At 43.4% G+C, this 21,493-nt stretch overlaps 2 protein-coding genes across 9 annotated transcripts in view; one reads left to right on the plus strand and one right to left on the minus strand.

Annotated features, from left to right (window-relative positions):
• The window catches only part of MTCL3 (MTCL family member 3), a 125,644-nt gene that overhangs the window by 6,437 nt on the left and 97,714 nt on the right, over positions 1-21,493 (minus strand). For 2 of the 6 annotated variants that reach the window (XM_068231496.1, XM_068231499.1), the window contains 2 exons: positions 16,236-17,411; positions 10,130-10,235 (listed from right to left, as the gene is read on the minus strand). In XM_068231496.1, coding sequence (XP_068087597.1) covers positions 10,130-10,235; positions 16,236-17,411 — 1,282 coding nt within the window. Of the gene's footprint in view, positions 1-10,129; positions 10,421-16,235; positions 17,412-21,493 lie in introns of those variants that run through there. The other 4 variants (XM_068231497.1, XM_068231501.1, XM_068231498.1 and 1 more) reach the window with 3 other exon arrangements.
• C4H6orf58 (chromosome 4 C6orf58 homolog) overlaps positions 14,116-21,493 on the plus strand; it is a 192,044-nt gene continuing 184,666 nt past the window's right edge. Inside the window, exon 1 of one of the 3 annotated variants that reach the window (XM_068231507.1) lies at positions 14,116-14,263. In XM_068231507.1, the coding sequence (XP_068087608.1) occupies positions 14,221-14,263 (43 nt within the window). In that variant the 5' untranslated portion in view covers positions 14,116-14,220. The remainder of the gene's footprint in view (positions 14,264-21,493) is intronic. The other 2 variants (XM_068231505.1, XM_068231506.1) reach the window with 2 other exon arrangements.

A 21,493-nucleotide genomic window follows, 5' to 3' on the forward strand; every position in this document is an offset into this window, starting at 1 on the left:
ATAAACAATTGACCTTGTTATCTATCCCTTTACAGTCAGAAGCCACGTTATCTGCTTAGGAAAGCGTTTTATAGCTTTCATTTGTTATCAGTGAGCCTTTTGGGTCCCGACTGGAGGAAAAACTGTCAGTTGCATAGCTGAATATTACTTTTTTTAGGCAGGGGATAAAGAAAAGGAGCACAGCATAAGTGTCTGTATGCTTGCCACTGTATATACACACACGTCTATCTCATCATGTCATCTCGGGTACACTTTAAGCAAAAATATGTGAAGTAATATCTTTTCTTAATAACCCCGTAAGAGAAAAAAGTTAGAAGAAAAGAAGACAGGTTAACCATGCTGATTCCTTTTAGAAGGGAATGAAAGTCCATTGATCTGCATCTCTGAGAAGTGAAAGTGTCACATTTTGTGTCACTGTGAAATGTGTCAAGTATGCTTCAGGCTACCTACTGACACACTGTCTCTCATGTAACCTCTACAGACACTAATGACCTGAATCATGTGACAAAGCTGTCTACCAGAAGGAGATAGTCATTTCATTCCCCTCACATATGACTATAAAACCACTGTATATAAACAATTCTATGCACTACTAAACCATTGCTAGATATAATGAGCTTCACAAATGCACCATCACCATTTTTCCTGTGGTCTCTGTGTATCCTCTCAGTGATCACGCTAGTGTGCTGTGTTCTAACATGGTCTTATGTCACACTACTGCATGTGTTTTTATGCACTGTTATATGCTCTTCTATTCAATATAATTGTTTCAGGCTAGGCACCACAGTACATAGCAAAGTGCTGCAGAGAAATGTGTGGCTACGCAGGTTTAACAACTGAAAAGGTCCTACATTAACATTAACTCCATGATAACTTAAGCCATTCTGATTATCCTACTCTGGGAGAATACATCACTTTTGTCAGCTGCAACATATATCACAGATTTTACCATTTCGACATATTTAACATACAGTATAAGGAAGTACTGTATCTTGTTGCTTTATAAAAAATGATAATAATAGATATTGTACAAGTTACATAATTTGAAAATGTAGGTTACACTGTAATCAGAAGCTAGACAAATGGCAGCTTTTTGACAGCTCTGTTAGGAATGCACATTCCATTCAAGCTTAGCTCTAGACAAGGGCAAAATTGGATGATTAAAGACACACCAGTGACATGTTGCCAGTGCTTTAGTTATCTAGTTACTGGGGAGGTAAATACACACTACTGACATGGATCTGAAGCAGGGAACCTTGTGAAAAATGCTTAGTCAGTACTACGGGTACTACAGACTACAAGTGATATGTGAAGCTGGGTCATCTAATTTGGAAGGTAACACCATGTAATCAGTTCTATCCATCACCAATATTCCAATGTTTCGGTGCATGCACTAAAGTTAGGGCCCGTTTCCACAAGCGCGGAAACTGGGACGAATTCAAAGAGTTTCCACGCAGGCAAATCACACGGGGAAAGGGGGAAACTCTTCCATAGGAAATAATGGCGCTGCCAGACGAATCGCTTGCACTAGCGATTGAGCCGACATTGCCATCCGTTTCCATGCGGGAGGCATTGAATCCCATAGTCGTGCATGGTCTTTCTTCTGGGATTCGTCTGTGTACCCGCAGACCAGGAAGTACTGCCGCGCATCTCGCTGCTAGTGGAAACGGTCCCTCACACATCCTCATGCCTCCCAACTATCTTTATTTCACCGGGGTGGTCCCGGGTAGGGAGGTATGCTTCCGTGTCCCGTGGAACCCTCCACTGTATCCCAACAGCAGAAGAATTCTCTGGATGGAGAGAGGCAGCAAAGGGGTCAATAACAGCCGCATGACGGCCAGCTTTAATAACATTTAATTAATAAAAGGTGAAACAAATATTTTTTTCATACTTTGTATACCCCATATTTATTCCATGTTTGTGTGTCCGTGGTGGGAGAGAGGAGGTTTCCACATTCCACCCTAAGTCACCTCAGGGTCTACAAAGCCACATGTGTGGGTGAATTATCCCCACCTTCTCCTAGGCACTATTTATGGATAAATGTATAGAAAATGTCCTCCACCACAGTATTTGAAACCCCTTGACTTCATGCAGGCTCTGATTTGGAATTCAGTGGCAATGACAATGAGATAGGTGTGTGCCTTCAGATGTAAACAAAGCCTCTGATTAACCACTGCTGAGCCAAAAATGAGGCAGGCAATCAGAGGCTGTGTTTACCTCTAAAGGGCCACCCCTAGGGTTAGGCATGAATCAGTGCAATCTTAAAGTGGATCCAAGGTGAACTTTTACACATTGCATAATTGTGTTCCTTTCCTATTGTTTATAGGGCATTCCTCAAGCCAAATACTTTTTTGTTTTTGTTTTAATACTCTAATTCCCTATAAACTAAAAAAGCCACGCCCACAGGTTTTCAGAGAGCCAAGGCAGTAGCAAGGGCTCATCGGAGCTCAGTCTGGGCAGGAGGAGGGGGAGGTGTTACTAGCCATTAATTTCAGAGGCAGAGGGGAGGAGGGAGGAGGAGAGGGGATTAGGCTAATGGCTCAAGATACAGATAAGCCTGCCTCTGTGTAATGTTTACAAACAACATGGTCACTGTCATTGTATCACAGGAATAAATAATCATATTCTATCAAAACTGTGTGCAGCTAGATTTGCTGTGTAAACCATCTAAACTTTAGGTAACATATATAGACAAGTTACTTGTTATAGTTAGTTTTTCATCTTGGATATGCTTTAAGTATTGTGTATATGTCTTCTGAATAAATGGCCCAAAACATGGCTATGTCAGTGCAGGTAGGCGATGCCACTAGAAGGGGTGGCCCAATTTCATACCCGAATACCATCTACATTGATTTCAAAGAACTTCAGCTTCGGTTTATGGACAATTTAAACCTAATGGCAGGCAATTAGTTCCATAAAAAATCCAAAGGACACTAGCAACAGAGCAGTGGTTGCCTGGTAGAAAACATGGGCTAATATACAGCTTTCACTACTTACAGACTGCTACAAGAGACTGTGGCTCTCAAAAAGAAAAGAAAGCTTTGTAAAACACTTCTGTCTGAAAGGCTCTGATCTAGGAGGTTAAAAATTGCATGCGGTGAAAGTAAATGGCCATTTGTTTGCTGTAAAATTTGATTGTTCATCTTTCATGCAGAACAAACACTGTTCTAATACCAAGTAGGCAGGGCCTTCCTTCCTTTGAGTTTATTGTCGATGTTGATATGACTGCATCACATTTCTGCAGATTTGTCAGCTGTAAATTCATGCTTTAAATCTCCCATTCCACCACCAGCCTGGACATAAGACAGGTTATTTTCATGCCATTGGTGCCAAACTCTGATCCTGCCATGTGTGAATCAGCATAAATCAAGATTTTTATAGTCCAGGCAAAGTTTTCCCAGTCTTTAGCTGTCCAGTTGTGATGAGACTATCGCAAGCCTCAGTTTTCGTTTCTTGGCTGATAGGATTGAAACCCGTATCTTCAAGAGATTTTCATTACATTCCATGTTTATAACAAATGTAATACCTTCTCTATTGAATACATCTAATAGTAAATGGCTATCTTTTCAGTAAACTCTCTGTAAGTTCAAACTAGCATTTCGTTTTTTCACCCCATTTTTTGTTTGAGTTTGGCAATTAGCAAAATAGTGAAATCCCCCAGATTGGCATCAAAAATCATAATCAATTAGATCACATTTTCCCCATTCTGGTGTTTGATGTGAACATATAAGGTGGCCATAGATTTGCAGCAGATTCGACCATCACATAGATCTCTGTCAGATGCCTGTGAAGTAGAATCTGACAGGAATCTATCTAATGTGTGCCACATACTAGGAACAGATTTCCAATAGATTTCAGAATTAGCTCATTAGATAATAAGCAGTGTAGCTGTTCCTTGTAAATAGCAGGTAAGTCCACACTAAGGAAGCAGAATACCAGCTCAGCCCCAAATGCAATTCACTTTTTCTCCTGACATCTCCTAGGAGATAATTTTTCAATTTTTTCATCTTCTCTTTAAAATAAATGTTCATCACTTTGCAATTGAAAAAGTACCAAAAGGTAGATTAAATAGTACTATTAAAATTCTTCTGAATATTTTCTTGGGTATTTTATTGACAAGTTATACAAATATGACCTGGGATAAAATCATGTGTGCCTTTATGCAATTTTTTTTTCCTCAATGATAATTTTTCATCTCTTTAAAATAACTTTTCAGCACTTCACAATTGAAAAAGTACCAAAAGTAGTCAAAAAAGTACTATCAACATTTTTTGAGTGTTTTCTTGCTTGCTGGGGGTTCAAAGGCATTTTATTAACAAGGTGTGAAAACATCACGTAGGAGAAAACTCAGAAGAAAAAGATAATTGCATACGGGCCCCATTGGTGGATAAACACTACATCAGTGGGTTGCCCGCTGATGTGTTAGATAGTCAGATATGACTATGGACCATTTGGTCTGAAAGACAAAACCTGTTTATCCAGTTTTTCCAATAAAGGATACCTGATGTGAAATATGACATGATACGACAGACATGTGTATGTACAGTGCCTAGCACACAAATAACTATGCTGTGTTCCTTTTTTTCTTTCTGTGTCTGAAAGAGTTAAATATCAGGTATGTAAGTGGCTGACTCAGTCCTGACTCAGACAGGAAGTGACTACAGTGTGACCCTCACTGATAAGAAATTCCCCTTTTTATCTCTTTCTTGCTCTCAGAAGCCATTTTCTGCTAGGAAAGTGTTTTATTGTTGGAATTTCTTATCAGTGAGGGTCACACTGTAGTCACTTCCTGTCTGAGTCAGGACTGAGTCAGCCACTTACATACCTGATATTTAACTCTTTCAGGCAGAGAAAAAAAAAAAGAACACAGCATAGTTATTTGTGTGCTAGGCACTGTACATGTCTATCTCATCATGTCACATGTCACTACGGGTATCCTGAAATTAACCATTGGTTGACAGAAGTGGAGAGCTGTGAATTTCATTAAAAAATGGTTTATATTAAACTCACTGACTCTATTCCAAATGAATAATTTTACCGTGCTCAAGAACTGTAAGTTTAACAGCAGTGTACTGCTTTAGCCCGATTTTGATAACAATATAATAAATATATAACTTTTTCTCAACGGCTGCAAAGGAAGGTCGAGCTACTGAGATTTTTATGGGTATTACATCTGCAGATTAATGTGGCATTGCAGGCTTGTAGAATTTGACATTGCTAAAGTCCTTTCTAGCAAACTAAAATCTTCAACAGACGAGGCTTAAATCCTTTCAATGTGTTCCTAGTCTCATGTGGCAGAATTTCAGGGCTTCACAGTCACACCACCACATTTCAGTACCAAAGTATAGAGCAATATTTCCAGCTTAATTCCATTTTGCATGGATTTACAACGGAATTTCTTCCAAGCCTTTCTTTTCATGACTCAGACCAGCTTTTTGGGTGTGTCACTGAATAGATGTTATATGACTCCAGTCAAGGCACAACAGATGTGACCTATAACTGCACTTTATACACCCTCCATAGTAAGAATTTAACTATGACCTGACACACATTTACCGTTCTTTAGCAATTAAAGAAACAGTGTACAGTAAGTAACTTATACTTATGAAATTGTCAGCGAAGCTCCAGCAACAACCTAGCATTATATCCTTTAGTACAGTTCATGGGACCTTGAGGTTGTGAAGGTCCAGACTTTTGCCATAGTGAGCTGTGGTGTGCACACCACTCACCCAATTCCATCTGGGAGTATAAGGCTTTTACAGCAAGTGTCCCTACCTACGTCAAGTTGTTTTCTGAGTATACGGACAGGGTGCAACATTGTAGGATGTGAGGGACGTGCTGCCACCTTGCCATTTAACCGCCCTCTAATTAAATTCTATAAAAGGAGGCATAGCAGGCTGCATGTAAATGAAAAGAAGCTAGACTGGTGCAAGAAGAAGCTACACAGTCTGCTCAGAGGTGGTAGTGACATTGCCTAAAGTTGAAGAAGACTATGAAAAGTATGAGAGGGTGCTTTGGGTGTAGGGATATTATTCTGTGTGTCAGGTTTGTGTGTGGAAGGTTAGCTAGAAAATTAATTCCCAATTAAGTCCAACACCTTAGTTCAGTTTCAGCTTTTATAATTGCATCATGTAAAAATCAAACTATAAAAATGTGCATATATATATACTGTATAAATATAGATAGATAGATATCCTTCTCTCTCTCCCCCCCAATAAAAAACCTCCATGTGACGCAATCGATGTGACATTGGCAGGGCGACTGTGATCCTGGCCAAAGCAGTGCCTCCTGAGTGACAGCCCATCCATTAGACCTGAAAAAATTGTAGGATATTGGTAGGGGAGTAAGTGGTCACAGCCAATCCAATGAACTACAATGTGTTACCTGTAATTGTACTTCATAACTGTACTTCTATTAATGAGTGGCCTATGATTTCACATCAGGGTGTGCGTAAATCTAACAGTTGGTCTTCTACGGACTTTTCTGTATGCTGCAGTTTTTTTCTTTTTCTTTCAAAAAGTTTTCTTTACATCAGATCTCATTTTTTAACTTTCTTTTAACTTTTTTTTCTGAGCATACACTGTTTTTGGTACCTGGAATATTAAAGAGTACCTTAAGTCAGAAACTTTTTGTAAGCTAAATTGTTTTAATCAGCCAGTTTCCCTGTTCCTCCAATCTTGATCAAGAATGACTTAATTTGACTGAATTCTTAGTAGTAGTACCGTATATACTCGAGTATAAGCCGAGTTTTTAAGACCAAAAAACTGGCCCAAAAGTGGGAGTCTCTGCGTATACTCGGGCCACCAATTAACCTCCGGCCACTGTGGTATGTAAAATGGCAGATAATAGCAATGTCCCCCCCAACCCAGCCGGAGCGGCATGTAAACCAGTGGCTGCTTGTAACAATGTCTCCCCCGGCAAATAGAGCGGCTGTGTGGCCCTCGTGCAAGAGCGGACAGTGTCCGCTTGTATGTATCCCCCGTTAAATAGAGCGGCTGTCACCCCCCCCCCCGTGCAGGACAATGTCTCCCCCAGGCATGTGCAGACTGATGCGCAGGGAAGCGTATACTCACAGGTTCCCGCTGCCACGATTCATCCACTTGTCTGTCACAGTCTTGTATGACACTCTTCAGTGACGCACGTAATAAGAGGCGCCACTAGAGGGCGTCATAGAAATGAGACTGCGACCAAAAAAGCAGATGAATCCTGGCAGCGGGAACTGGCGAGTAAATCCGTCTCTGCACACCACTCTGCATATTGCCTGGGGGGGAGATATTGTTACAAGCGGACACTGTCCGCTCCTGCAGGGGAACACACAGCCACTCCAGTTGCTCAGGGAGACATTGTCACAAGCGGACACTGTCTGCTCTTGCAGGGGAACACACAGCCACTCCAGTTGCCGGGGGAGACATTTTCACAAGCGGACACTGTCCGCTCTTGTGAGGGAGGAGGCACACAGCAGTTTTATTTTCCTAGGGGAAAAATGTTTTATTTGCCACACTTTATTTGCCAGGGAAAACAAGGGAGCACACAGCCGCTTTCTTTGCCAGGGGGAAAACACTGTTTATTTGCCATTCTTTATTTGCCAGGGGAACACAAGTGGCAACTGTCTGCTCTTGTGGGGGAGGGGGGCCCACAGCTGCTTTATTTGTGGGGTGGGGAAGGACGTTTTAACAAGTTGCCACTGTCTGCTCTTGCAGGGAGGGGTGCACACTACTCCACCATTTGCTGGGGGGAAACAGTCAGAAGTGGCCACTGATGTAATGCTCAACCTAAAGCAATAGATCTTCTGGTGAATCTCTCAGGAAACAATCTCAGATATCAATCTCCAATACGCATTCTATGATTGTTGGCATTGTGAGTATTCTAGTTGACTGGCTAGAAGTACTTATGAGCCACTGACCTGGAGCAAGTACTATAAACACCCATAACACTTATGGCTACTCAGAGATCTGAAAAGTATTTGTAACGATTGGTGTCAGCAAGAGGCACAAATATCTGATTAAGTGGTGATATACAGAATCACCACTAATGCAGATATGTTAGAGTGAAATAGTCAGTATCTTCCTGATGGTAAATCAGCGGAAGGCTCACTAACACGGTAAGTGCCTGAAATGATCTACTCAGACCAGTGTCACACCCCGAACCTTGATTATTGGGGATCCGCAGTATCGCCAATAATACAAGGATAGACCCGATTATATAGCAATCTGCGGAATTGCTAATAATGCGGGTAGATGTAAAGCAGTGGACACACGATCAACATGGAAATAAACAAAGCAGTAAATATTCACAAAGTTGTGGAAATATCCACCACACGGCAATTCCTCAGAGGTGTGGTTACCTCTGAATGGGAACCCCGTGTGTGAGATCCCCCAAAGTGGCAGTGGAGGAATCTCGGCCTCTGGCAGTAACGGTCTGCTAGGGCCGGCGTCACAGGGAGGCAAGCCTCAGATAATAACCCAACAGTGGGAGACGTTCCACTGAAGGGAGCAAGGTCAGACAGAAAGAGGTTCGGCAACAGTACAGGCGGCAACAGTACAGAGACGTGAGACGAGAGAATAGTCAGGAACCAAGCCAATAGTCGTTAACGGTACGGGCTGGCAGAGTACAGAATCAGGAAGCAGAAGAGAAGTCAAGACAGGCACAGAATCATACACAGAGAATCAATAACAATAATAATCTCCTAGTCTAGGTGTGAAGTCCTTGGTTTCAACACCTGGGATCTAGTCTAAGGTCTGAGTGCTGACACAGGGTATCGCAAACACAGACGAAGTGTGACTGAAAAGCACTTCCTTATATACTGCCTGGGAGAGAAGTCTCCACCCCAGGCAGCAACCAATCAGAGCAGGCTAAAATGTCAGCTGACCTCCAGGTCAGCTGACACGCTTTCTAAGAGTATAAAGGCGTGTCTGGCGTGCGGCCGCACCCCCTAGAGGCAAGATGGCAGAACCCTGGTGAACAGCATGTTGGTGAGTTTGGAGCAGAGTGCTCGGACGGGTGTGCGCAGTGGATGCGGACGAATTTCCGCATCCCGCGTTGGAAGGTCCGCTTGCCGGACTGGATGCGACCATATTTCCGCAATCCATCCGGCGTTGCAGATTTTTCGTTACAGTATTGAAGCCAGTAGATCAGCATGATAGCCTGGCAACTAGTATTTGCAGAAAAATTAGTCCAGCAATGGCTGTGTTTCTTACCCTCGGCTTATACACGGGTCAATCATTTTCCCCCGGTTTTTACCGTAAAGTTGGGGGGGGGGGCTTATACTCGGGTCGGCTTATTCTCGAGTATATATGGGTATATTTTACTGTGTTAGCCATGGAAAGTAGAAGAAAGTGAAGATGTCGATTATACCTTTTGTTGACAATATTTTCATTGCATTTAAGTTTAACAAAAAGGTAAAGTAAACCTAATAATGTGCCAGCCACTGAAAGGAGCAGCTGGCACCCTAATGTGCTACTAGGTTCTACTATCATTTAGGTGACTCAGAGTCCGCAGACAAGTCACTCAGTAGGTGCAAGTGCGGCCATGTGGTGGGGAGTTGCTTATGTTATTACCAAAAAGCTTTGCTTTCAATGTCAGTACGGCCATTCCCTCAATTGTGAATGAGATAGGGACTGTGGGTTTGTTTTTAATTGAATTTGTATGTAAGTTGGAACAGGTGCATTTACCTATTACTGTGCCCCGTTTTGTGCCTTCTATGAGCACATTTTTTTGCCTCCTCTGTGCTTCATGTGCCCCTTTTGAGCATCCTGAGCTTTCTTTTGAGCCCCTGTGCCCCCTTTTGTGCCTCCATTATGTGTGCCATCCAGCCAGTCACTGTACGTAAGAGCAGTCTGTTACCTGGACGTTTGTGACTCAGGGAATGCCTGTGTATGGCATTTTGGAATGGAGACAGCAATGGTAATTCATGCTTCTCATAAGTGACAGCAGCAGTCAATGTCTTATATTGTCCCCTTACATTAACTTATTTTTTTTTTTTACCTCATCAGGTTTACTCTGCTGGTTAATAACCCCATTGATACAAAGTCATTTAAACTGTTGTGTTCCTAAGCAATAAGTTATATACGCTTAGGTTTTCTTGAAGTTAACCACAATACATTGTTACAGGCATTAAAATGGTACATACTTGGCAACGTACTTGTAGCAGCTGGAAAATGTAGCAGCGGGTTATATAAGTAGTCTTCAGTGTTTTTCATGACTGCAGCAGAAACTATATTTCTTATACTTCTTATCTTGGTGAATGGACAAAATGAACAAAACTGAAAATAAATAACTACAGAACGAAACAAAAATATGGAGAAATGGGTTACAGGACAAAAAAGAGGGTGAAGAGGAAGACGAGTTTAAATATAGTTGTGTAGGAAAGAGATGAAAATAATACTAGGATGAGGATAAGTAAAATAATAGGTTGGAACATCTGGGAAGGTAAATACAGAGACAGAAAAGTTTATTCACTCACGGTTCTGCAAGCAATAGTCAGTACATGAACAAGCAACAAAAACTGCTCAAATCAGATACTGCAGACAAAAACACGATTATTTACAGTACACTGTTCTGCACAGGATGTATAAAGATCCACACAACAATTCTTTGAATACTTGCCTGAGCTGTTTAGTTTATTTTGGATATAAAACAGGTCACAACAGAGTTGGTTGAGATTAAACATGCAAACAAGTCACTGGCAATAGAGGTAACCATGATTTGAATTAATAGCATTTAAAGTGAATCTTTCCTCAGATTTGTAATATATTTTGTTGCTGTTCTGATGCAGATTTAATCTCTCTGGCCTTGTAATTCCTGGTTTCTGATGCCTGTTAGACCTAATCAGAAGCTGACTTATGTTCAAAAATAAACTGACCACCAGCCAAAACTGTCTGAAGCCAACACAGACTTTGTGGCTATCAACTAAATCCCAAACTACTGTAGCTTTCTCTTGCTCTAAAATACTACAAAAAGGAAGGAAGGCAAATATGACAGACCTGGGAAGAAGAAAAAGTACCTTCAAGCAAAACAGGTACAAGTAGTGCCTGTGCTCCTGATTTGTGGAGGCCCTGGGACATGGAGAGCCTGTGGGATCTGGCAAGCCTAGACTTTTAAAACTGCTAACAGGTGTCAAAAATGTAGTTTTTACCTGTGTCGTATCAGATTATAGTGAGGACTGCTGAAAGGATAGAGAAGTTATAGTAATGGAATATGGCAACATGCAGCATCTAGAGAGCAACATTTTCGCAGCAACTATGTTGTTCGGGGCCCATACACTTTTTCTCCTATGTATTCTCCCAGGTGATATCTTCACATCTAATCAATGGAATGCTTTTTCAGCCATCAGCAAGTAAGAAAATACTCAGAATAATTTTGACAGTATTTTTCACCTACTTTTTGCACTTTTTCTTTTCTTTTTTTTCTTTTAACCAGGATAAGGTTTATTAAACATTAAAGAAAAACATTATTGGACAGTACATAAGCAAGAAACAGCAGAACAATACTATTTCTATACAATCCTCAAGAGAACATAGCATGAATCGTCAAGATACTTTTTGGCACTTTTTCAATTGCAGAGTGCTGAAAAGTTATTCTAAACAGATGAAAAATATATCCTAAGAGAAAAAGTGAACTGCATAGGGGTCCCTTATACAATTGCATTTTTCTTCTAAGTTTGCTTCTAGATGTTTTTTTTTTATCTTATGATTAAAATAACTTGTCAGCACTCTACAATTAAAAAAAGAAAGTATGTGGAAAAAGTACTATCAAAATTGTTCTGAATATTTTAATGATTACTGGTATTGGTAAGGTGTGAAAACATCACCTAGGAGAGAACTTGGGGGGGAAAAGTAAACTGAACAAGGGCCAACATGTTCCCTACATATGCTGCTCATGACTGCAACCAGGTTACTGCAATTTCACTATTCTTCCAGCAATCCTTTCCAAGATCTGATGTGACCTTGTTTACCTACTAATGGACATTGACATTTTTTTAAAGAATCCAGTCCAGGTTTACTAGATCATACAGGTTCTCCAGCCTTCAAAAAGCAGACATATGCCTCCATTCATAATTCTACCATCTGTGCACCACTGCCTCAAACCAAAGAAGAAATGGAACAGAGGCGGTAAATGAGACATGACTGGAATGGATATTATTCACCATTCTGTGACAGCAGACTCTGCACTTCACAGATGCCGGTCAGGCCCGACTCTCTGGAGGTATTAATAACTGCCTGCATTGGACAGTAGCTTTGGGAAGACATTTTTCTCTGTCCTGTTAGAATGTATTGATCTCTGTGTGAGTTCTACTTCCTTCCATAACACTCCTCAAGCAGTAATTAAATGGTAAAAACAACAGCTGAAAAAACAAAACATAAGCGCATTTAAAGCTTCAAAAAGAAAAACAAAACTGGATCCCCACTTACTAATAATCTGATCTGAAGCAGCTTCGCCTAGGAAAGCCACAGTGACAGGTTAGAGGACAGGATTAGGTGATTTATGTCTAACACGGCCACCATATCCTCCCCTTCTTCCCAAGACTCTACTCACTGTGCCGCCTTAACCTCCCTGGCGGTAAGCCCGTGCTGAGCACGGGCTATGCCGCGCAGGGGGATTTCTCAGGCCCTGCTGGGCCGATTTTGATAATTTATTTTTTGCAGCACGCTTTGCTAGCTACGTGTGCCCTCTGATCGCCGCCGATCTGCGCCGATTGCCCGCCGCCGTGACGCCCCCCCCCAGACCCCGTGCACTGCCTGGCCAATCAGTGCCAGGCAGCGCTGAGGGGTAGATCGGGTCTCCCAATGACGTCATGACGTCGGTTACATCATGCTGCCCGTCGCCGTGGCGACGGGGGAAGCCCTCCAGGAAAGATCGCCAGAGGCGATCGAAGAGGGCGGGGGGATGCCGCTGCACAGCGGCTATCATGTAGCGAGCCCTGGGCTCGCTACATGATTTAAAAAAAAAAACAACAAAAAATCTGCTCTGCTGCCACCTGGCGGTTTTTAATAGACCGCCAGGGGGGTTAAAGGATATCAGAGCCCAAATGAATATGAGAAACAGGGGGAGCAGGCATGTATGGTGAGCTGTCCTGATGCTCTACGCTCCCCCTGTTCTGCATTCTGCCCCCTCCGCTGCCTGTAATTGCCCTCTGGAACCCTCTTCTGGTCGGCTGGGTCTGGCATCACTGCACCTGCACAAGCCCAGCTGCATGTGTCCTAAAGTACGCAACCGGCCGGGAGCGCTCTGCACATGCGGCACCCAAAATACAGTGATTTGATGAGAAATTCCCATTGTGCTGCTATAACATTGAGTCATTGAGATGACCTGACTCGACCTAATCTCTCTTTACCCTATCTGTTAACTGATAACCCTAGCCCAAACTCACCTTTCATCATTTTAACCACTGAAAGTGTTGTAGAATATGACGGTATTATATAAATACTAAATAATAATAATAATATGCTCTATAACAAATGATCTAAATATATTTTTCAATGCATTTAATAAAAGATTTCATTATTTTAAATTAAAGGTTTTGTAGTTTTTACAAAATAATAAAGGAACATATTTGCTATACTAAGTTACAGGTCCTCAGTGACCAAGCGCTGCCTGCTCACTCTCATTCAGTTTGAAACACTCCCGCTTTAGTCACACCCTCATGCAGGGGAAGGGGATTGTTTTGATAGCATCAAACTGACTGAGAGGTGGGGAGAGTGAGCAGGCAGCAGGATGTTACTATGGATTATAAACTAGTATAGATTGATTCTTGCAAATGATAAGTTCAGTCCTTAACTTCCTTAGGCTTGGGGCTAGAAATCCACAGCTCAGAGCTGTAACCCGAGCCTGACTCGTGGTAGCTGCCACGAGGGGGGCTTGGTGTTACTTACATCGGGAAGGGGAAGCCTTTGGATCCTAATGAGGCTTCCCCCATCCCCCTCGGTCACTTTGTTCCAGCGTTGTCAACCGCGGAAAATCTACAGAGGCTCCAGGATTATAACAATCCTATAAGAGCCCTGAGCAGGCACAGGATCTGATCCAATCTACTGTGTAAGGTCAGACATTTTGCACCTGTGCAGTAGAGCGGATGCAATTAGGCATGGCAATTTCCGCCTGAGCCCGAAGGAAAGTCACTACGTCGCCTGCACAAGACTCACACAGGGATGTTATGGTCCTGGAGCAAAACATTGGCGACAGAGTTTGGCAGCTAAGAGCACTGGAACGGAGGGACAGAGGAGGATGGGGAAGCCTCGAAAGGATCTAGAGGCTTCCTCCTCCCAAGGTAAGTAGCCCGTAAGGGCACTTTTTTTCTTCCAGATCCTCTTTAATCATGATTAACACTAACTATCTTCTGATGCCTGTACCATGTATGATTTCCTAATGGGACAGCATGCTGTGCATTTTTCACTTCAGCAGCAATCCTTATTGGCAAGTTCACTGCTTCCTTCACTGCTGTCACTAAATATAGCAACTGGTGTTGCCAGGCAGAGCAGGACTTTCTGCTTTCCACTGTTCAGTATTTATAGCTTTTATATTGTACAAGAACTGCTATATTTTTTTTTTAGGAAATCTTTTCATGCACAATTAATTAGAAATAATGTTTTATTAAATGCATATAAAACTGTGACTGAACTAATGCATTCAGTGCAGGAAGGACAAAACTATCGTGTTTATCAAAGATGCATCTGAATCAGACCTTCCAAACTGGGACCTACTTGGTTCTCAGAGAAATCAGGTCAGTAAGCAATCTGTAAACCTCTGTAAATTTAATGAAATGTATATAAATAGCTATTCTGTGAGCTTTCAGTATGTAATCTCCACATACCTGAATAAAGCTACCCACTCATGTCCTACTTCTCCTACTTTCCATTACAGCTCTTGTCCAGATCAAACTTTTATTTCCCTGACTGCCTCGCATACGTGTACAAAGGGTGTCACAGGAATTTATGCATCGGGGATAGCTGCTATTAGAATATAAGTAAAAATACTGATAATCTTCTATTGGGCAATGAGTAATTTTACTAACCCTATTCTCCCTTGAACCGTCCCTCTATGGATTCCTTACAGTATTCCCCATTAATTTAAATATAAACAGCAGCAAACAGTTAAATGTTGTCAGTATTTTTAGTAGCGCACTCTCACAAACGTAGTTGCAGGCTACTGTGCATGCACAGTCCAGTCTGCGCACTTTTTTTGATTGCACTCCTGTTGCTGGGAGTAGTCTGCTCATGCTCAGTTCACAAAACAGTTGTACTGCATATGACAGCTACTGGAGAACGATCGAGGAGTCGCACGGGTTGTACCGTGCTACTGCAGTAGCCCACAACTACGCCTTGTTGGAGACACTGCGGCACAATGGAGGGGACCCAGAGGACACTGAGGGACCTGAAAGACTATGAGTGGGAGGAGGGCTCAGGAAAGGCCCAGTTATGCAAAAAGCTACCTTTTTTTAACCCTTTTTTTCCCAGAGGCGTTCACACGCTTTATGGACCTGAACCAGTTTTATATGCTCCTGTACTGCCTGATGAAGCGGGACTGTTGACCGCGAAACGCGTTGCGATTTTATGGAGCTGTGAATAAATTGTATATTTTTTACTTTGCATTTGAGTATATGTCCACTACCAGAGGGAGGTAAGTCCACCTCGACTTCCCTCTTTTTATCATTTTTAGAACATTGTTTTACTCTGCTTGGCGCCTCTGTTCGTACATATTACAGCACTTTTTTAACAGTTCAGGTGTGCTTTAACACTGAGAAGTGTGCCTCAGTATACTGTGACAGATTAGTAGAGTATGACATGAGGAACACAAAATCAAGAACAGACATTGTTGACAGTTCTGAGTATTACTACACAGCAGTCATCACAAGCTGTATATATTTTTAAAAAGAAGTCTGAACTAAAAGGAATGTTGAAGAAACGGTTGTAACATTTATTTTCAAAGTACTCCTTGCCTGGCTGTTATTCTGACCCCCTCTTCAATTTACTGTAAATCACAAACCCTAAATCACTATAGAGATCGGTGCTCTGGCTCCAATCTTACTATACCAACTGTACTCTTCTGGGACGCAAAATCTGCTTGGTTTATTAAGTGGGGATAAAGATGGCAGCCTCCATATTTCCCTAAGTCCAGATTTCTTTTAAGACAAATCCAAGTCAATTTTTTTTTCTAAATTTTGAACTCTCACCTCCTGCTAATGTTATGAAAACTTTAATCTATAGAATGTGTATTTGTTCCATTATTATAAAAACAATTACCTGGCTGACTGATAGAGGATCATCAGCACTCCTGTCTTCAGACGACTTTGGGACCTCTAGCCGATCAATGAATGTCTGAAGTTCTTTCCTGAAAGCCTTCATCTGTGCATTGATCCGGTACAATAATTCATGTTCCCGTATTCTGCTTCCTTCATCCTCCTCATCCATTAGTCCAAACAAATCACCATTGGCCACATATATCCTAGCTTCAGTGATTATAGTGCTCGTATCTGAAATAAGTCGGTCAATTGTCTTGCCCAGTCGTTCAGCCTCAGTGCGAATATCCTTCATCTGCTGCCTCTCAGCAAAATTTTTCTGCCAGACACTAGTAGAAGGATAAAAAGACCTAGTAGGCGTAAGGCAACGAATATTGCGCACTTCTTCTGAATCACTCTCACCACCAATTGGGCCTTCTCGTTTTCTGTGTGGAGGGCGCGAATCATCATCACTTTCCTTTTTCCCAGCATCACTCTCTGCATCACTATCTCTAGGACTTCCCCGGATACCAAGGTGAGAGGCAAGGTCATAGCGCTGCATGTTAGACATGAGGACTCTGTTCTCATATTGGAGCTGCATGACTTTTCCACTTAACTCATTGATCTGCAAACGTGCAGTCTTCAGCTCTTCCTGTAGGGCTTCAGTCTTGACACTCTCATTATGGCGAGAACTTTCATGGGTGCCAGTCTTAAACTTATACTTGTTTAGCTCTGCTGCGGTACGTTTGTTCTGTTCTTCTAAGTCACTTAGGTTTCTGCGTAAAAGCTCAGCTTCATCTTCGACCAACTGCAAGTGCTGCCTCAATTCTGATACTGATTCACTCTGCTCCCTTGGAAGAGAGTTTGAAGTACTGGAGTAGTCATCTCCTCTCAGGTCGTCCAGCTCTGCCTTCAGGCCCCTGTTTTCAACTTCTAGCTCTACTATCTTCCTTCCAAGTATATTTGCTTCCTCTTCAACTAGACGGAGTCTGAGTTTCAGTTCTGCTTCTCTTGTTGTTGGAGGCCCACTAGCTTCTCCCTTTGGTAAAGGACTATCAAGATCTCCATAAAATGATCTGTATTTCTGTAGTTCATGGTCAAGCCTGTCTTTGTCTTTATCGATTTTAGCCATTTTCTTCCTCATCAGCATTGCTTCTTCTTTGACAAACTGTAGCTGGCACTTCAAATCTTCACTGTCCTCCTCAACAGAAGAAAACAACAAGTAATTAGAACATAAGGCAACAGAAATAGAATAATAATTCTTGTCCTGAACATACAGAGACAGTTTGCATTGCTTGTTATCAGAATTTTTTTTTTTTTTTTACAAAATTTGCTTGGATTGGTTTTTACAAAATAGTGCTCCATCAGCATTTAGGAACATAAATCCTCCTACATGATGTTTATACATTTATAGAAAAAGGAGACATTGCTGCAGTGTCATCCATTAATGTGATATTGTTTTACCTTCCCTTGATCATCTGCAGGGTCTTGTGCAAACTCTGACATGAAGGTCATCTGTCTTGACCAAACAGTAAGGGTGCATTCACACTAAGCGGTTGATTCACTAAACCGTGCTAACTCATAGCACGGCCTCGCTAGCGTTTTAACCACTTAAGGACCGGGCTTGTTTGCGCAGATCTGTGCTGCGTGGGCTCTCCAGCCCACAGCACAGATCAGCAGGCAGCCAGGGCGACCAGACTTCCCCCCTTTTTTCCCCACTAGGGGGATGTCCTGCTGGGGGGGGTCTGATCGCCGCCGGCTATTTTCGTTCAGCGCTGGGGGGCTCCTCAAAGCCCCCCTCCGCAGCGATTTTACACCTCCTTCCCCTTCCCTCCCTCCCCTCCTTCCTATGGGCGGCACAGGACGGCGATCCGTCCTGCACTGCCTCTGATAGGCTTCAGCCTATCAGATGCCGAAGATCCCCGGCCAATCAGATTTCTTCCCCACGCGTTTACATTTAGCCTGCGAGCCGCGATCGGAGGCTTGCAGGCTGTTCACGGAGACACCCTCCGTGAACTGACATGGAACGGTTTCCATGGTAACACCACTTTGACCTGCCGACGCCTATTGGCATTAGGCGGTGGTTAAGTGGTTAACATGCGTAACGGTTTTCGTGCGCAAACGCAAATTTCATAGCACAGGCTAGCGCACCTGTGCTATGAATTAGCACAGTTTAGTGAATCAACCCCTATGTCCGTTGCGTTGTGCAATAATCCTGCATGTGAACTAACTGCCAATACAATTTTATATTCTCTTTATTTTAACAAATTGGGTTATTCTAACTCTCTGCATGCAGTGAGTTTCTAGATAACATATACACATATGTGCACATTGCAGAGACATTGCCCATCTAATGTACCTCCTGGGGTACACATACCATGTGTTGAGAACCTAGAGGTTATGCAACACACATAGGGCCTGATGCAATTTTCAGACTTGCCAGGGTTAAGCGCTGGTCAGTCCCATAATCAGGCGATGATAAGGCTGCTTTATCCAATTGCAATTAGCAATTGGATAGACAGGGTGTTAAAACACTCGCTTGGGCGATATTATCACCCACCGAGTTCTTTACACCCTATCCTATTAAATGTTTCATGCTGCCAGGAAGTGATGCTTCCTGTCAGATATGAGCGTTACTGCGTTAGCCTAAACCTGCAAAAAGCAGGTCTAAACATGCTGATGCAACGCCTTCCGCCACTGCATCTGGTGGTCTCCTTTAATAAAGGAGACCCCCAGAGCTCCCCATCAGTCCGTCTGTGCAGTGCTGAACCCCCCCGCAGCTGAGCCGGGTACCCCCGCAGCTGAGCAACTCACCTCGCAGTGCCGCTGAACATCCACCACCCCTCAACGCAACTCGCATTGCTGTGATAATCTCTGAGTCCCGGCAAAGCATCTTCAAAGCTCCCAACGGGGCTCCCCATTAGTTCACTGCCTGGACCAATGAGGACTTTCATTGGTCCAGATAGTGAACCAGTGGGGAGCCCTGGCAGGAGCTTCAAAATTGCTTTGCCAGGGCACAGATTACTGTGGCGGCAGTTGCAATGAGGCAGTGCTGCCCGGCTCGGGTAAGGGGGGGAGTCGGTACTCTGGGGGTTCACCTTTATTAAAGGAGACCCCCAGATGCAGTGGCGGAAGATGGCGGTGGATGTTCGTCGAGTTGCGCACATCTCCTGAGGAAGCAAGGCAACAGTGCTGTGGTGCTGAAGGACAGCACTACAATGCAAATCCTCACACCCCATCATCCGGGCTTGTGGGAGCATCACTCAGGCTTTCGCGAGAGTAATACTCCCTAACAATCGGCCACCGCATGAGTGAAACCGGCAAAGGAATATGCCAGTAATCCTTGTCAAGGTGATAAATAGCTCGCATTTGCAAGCTACTCATCACCTGGAATAGAATATGGCCTGTAGTGTCAACCAAGCTTAACATTGCTTAACTGCAATGGAATTCTGAGCAGATTTTTTTAAGGCCACACCTAATTCTTCTGTTACTTGTCCCTTGACCTCTTTGGACTGTCCATAGATCTTGGCTGAAAGCTGAAACCAGACGTTGTTTCACATTCCAAATTTCTCTTGGATTACATTATATACAAAAACAAGAAAACTGATAGCAGCAGCAGCTGAATATTGGATTCCACATTTACCCCTCATTAGTTGCACAAGCCCTGCTTAACAATATGGGCTCAATTCTGGCAGCTATGCTCGGTGAAGTAAACAGTAGTCGGGAAAATACCTCTTTTTTGTTTTTTTAATTCTTGTACATTTTCCCGCCTGCTGATGATGTTCGGTAAATTACCGACACAGGGGGAAAATATGTGTAAATCAGTGAGGTATTTTCCTGACTGTTTTGTGATGTACTGATGTACTATTTGTTATGTTTGAACTCACCTCCCTCCCATCTCTGCTCCCGACTCTCGAACACTCCCACCCGACCCCCAGCCAAGATTTAAAAGTGCTCTGAACTCCCCCTACACTCTCTCCCAACCTCTAACCTCGATTTTGTTTAAAGAAAACCTGTAATGAAAAGAAACCTCCCCTGGGGGTACTCACCTGGGGTGGGGGAATCCTCCGTATCCTATTGAGGCTTCCCCCGTCCTCCTCAGTCCCACGGTGGCGGAGATAAAGCTTCCCGAACAGCGAGAATGTAAATATTTACCTTCCCGGGTCCAGCGCAGGCGCAGTATCCGCTCTCTGCTCAGCGATAGGCGGAAATAGCCGATCGCTGTCGGGCCGCTCTACTGCGCAGGTGCAAGTCACCTATCTCCGTGCGGAGAGCCGCAACAGCGCCCCCCGCTGGAGCCAGGAAAGGTAAATAAATCAGCGCTTATCAGGCTTAACGAGGGAAGATTCCGGGACACTTCAGGGGAGCCAGCGCTGGATTGCCTGCAGCTACAGGGGAGTGGTAAGCCTCATTAGGACCCTGAGACTTCCCCCTCCTGAGGTAAGTACCCCCCCCCCGGGGAACTTTTTTTTTGTTACAGGTTCTCTTTAAGTAAAAGTCCTCCGACCCCCCCTCCCTACACTTTCTCCATGACCCCCAACCTCTAGGTAAAAGTGCTCCGAATCCCCCACACACACTCTCTCCCGACCCCAGCCTCTATATTGTTTAAATAAGTAAAATTGCTCCGATCCCCCATACACTCCCTCTTGATCTCTACCCCCAACTTGATCCCCTTGTGGCGCTGTAAAATGTGCATCGGTACTACTTCTACTCACCGCTCTCTCCTGCGTGATCACGCACCCTCCTCCTCTTCATTACAGCTCCGGGCTACTGTTTACCGTACCGGGGATGCGGCTTGATGACGTCATCAAGCTGCGTCCCTGGTGCGGTGTACAGTAGCCTGGAGCTGTATGGAGGAGGAGGGTGCATGAGCAATGCTGGAGAGAGCCATGACGGTGAGTAGTACTACAATGCCCATCTCACAGCGCTGCACTGGGATCAAGTGCCGGTGGGGGTGGGGTTGGAGGATGAGGGCGGACAGACAGATCGGGAGTGTTGGAGGGGCGGGGGGGGGGGCAGTTCTGAGCACTTTTACTTTTTTTGCCTATATACTAGCTATATACAGGAGGGGGGAATCTGACTATATATACTAGCTATATACAGTGGAGAATCTGACTATATATACTAGCTATATACAGGGGGGGGGGGGTCTGACTATATATACTAGCTATATACAGGGGGGACTCTGCCTATATTTATACTAGCTATATACAGGGGGGATCTGACTATATATACTAGCTATATACAGGGGGGAATCTGACTATATACTAGCTATATACAGGG

This window comes from Hyperolius riggenbachi, chromosome 4 (assembly GCF_040937935.1).
Source record: "Hyperolius riggenbachi isolate aHypRig1 chromosome 4, aHypRig1.pri, whole genome shotgun sequence".
In the NCBI taxonomy this organism is placed as follows: Eukaryota; Metazoa; Chordata; class Amphibia; order Anura; family Hyperoliidae; genus Hyperolius; species Hyperolius riggenbachi.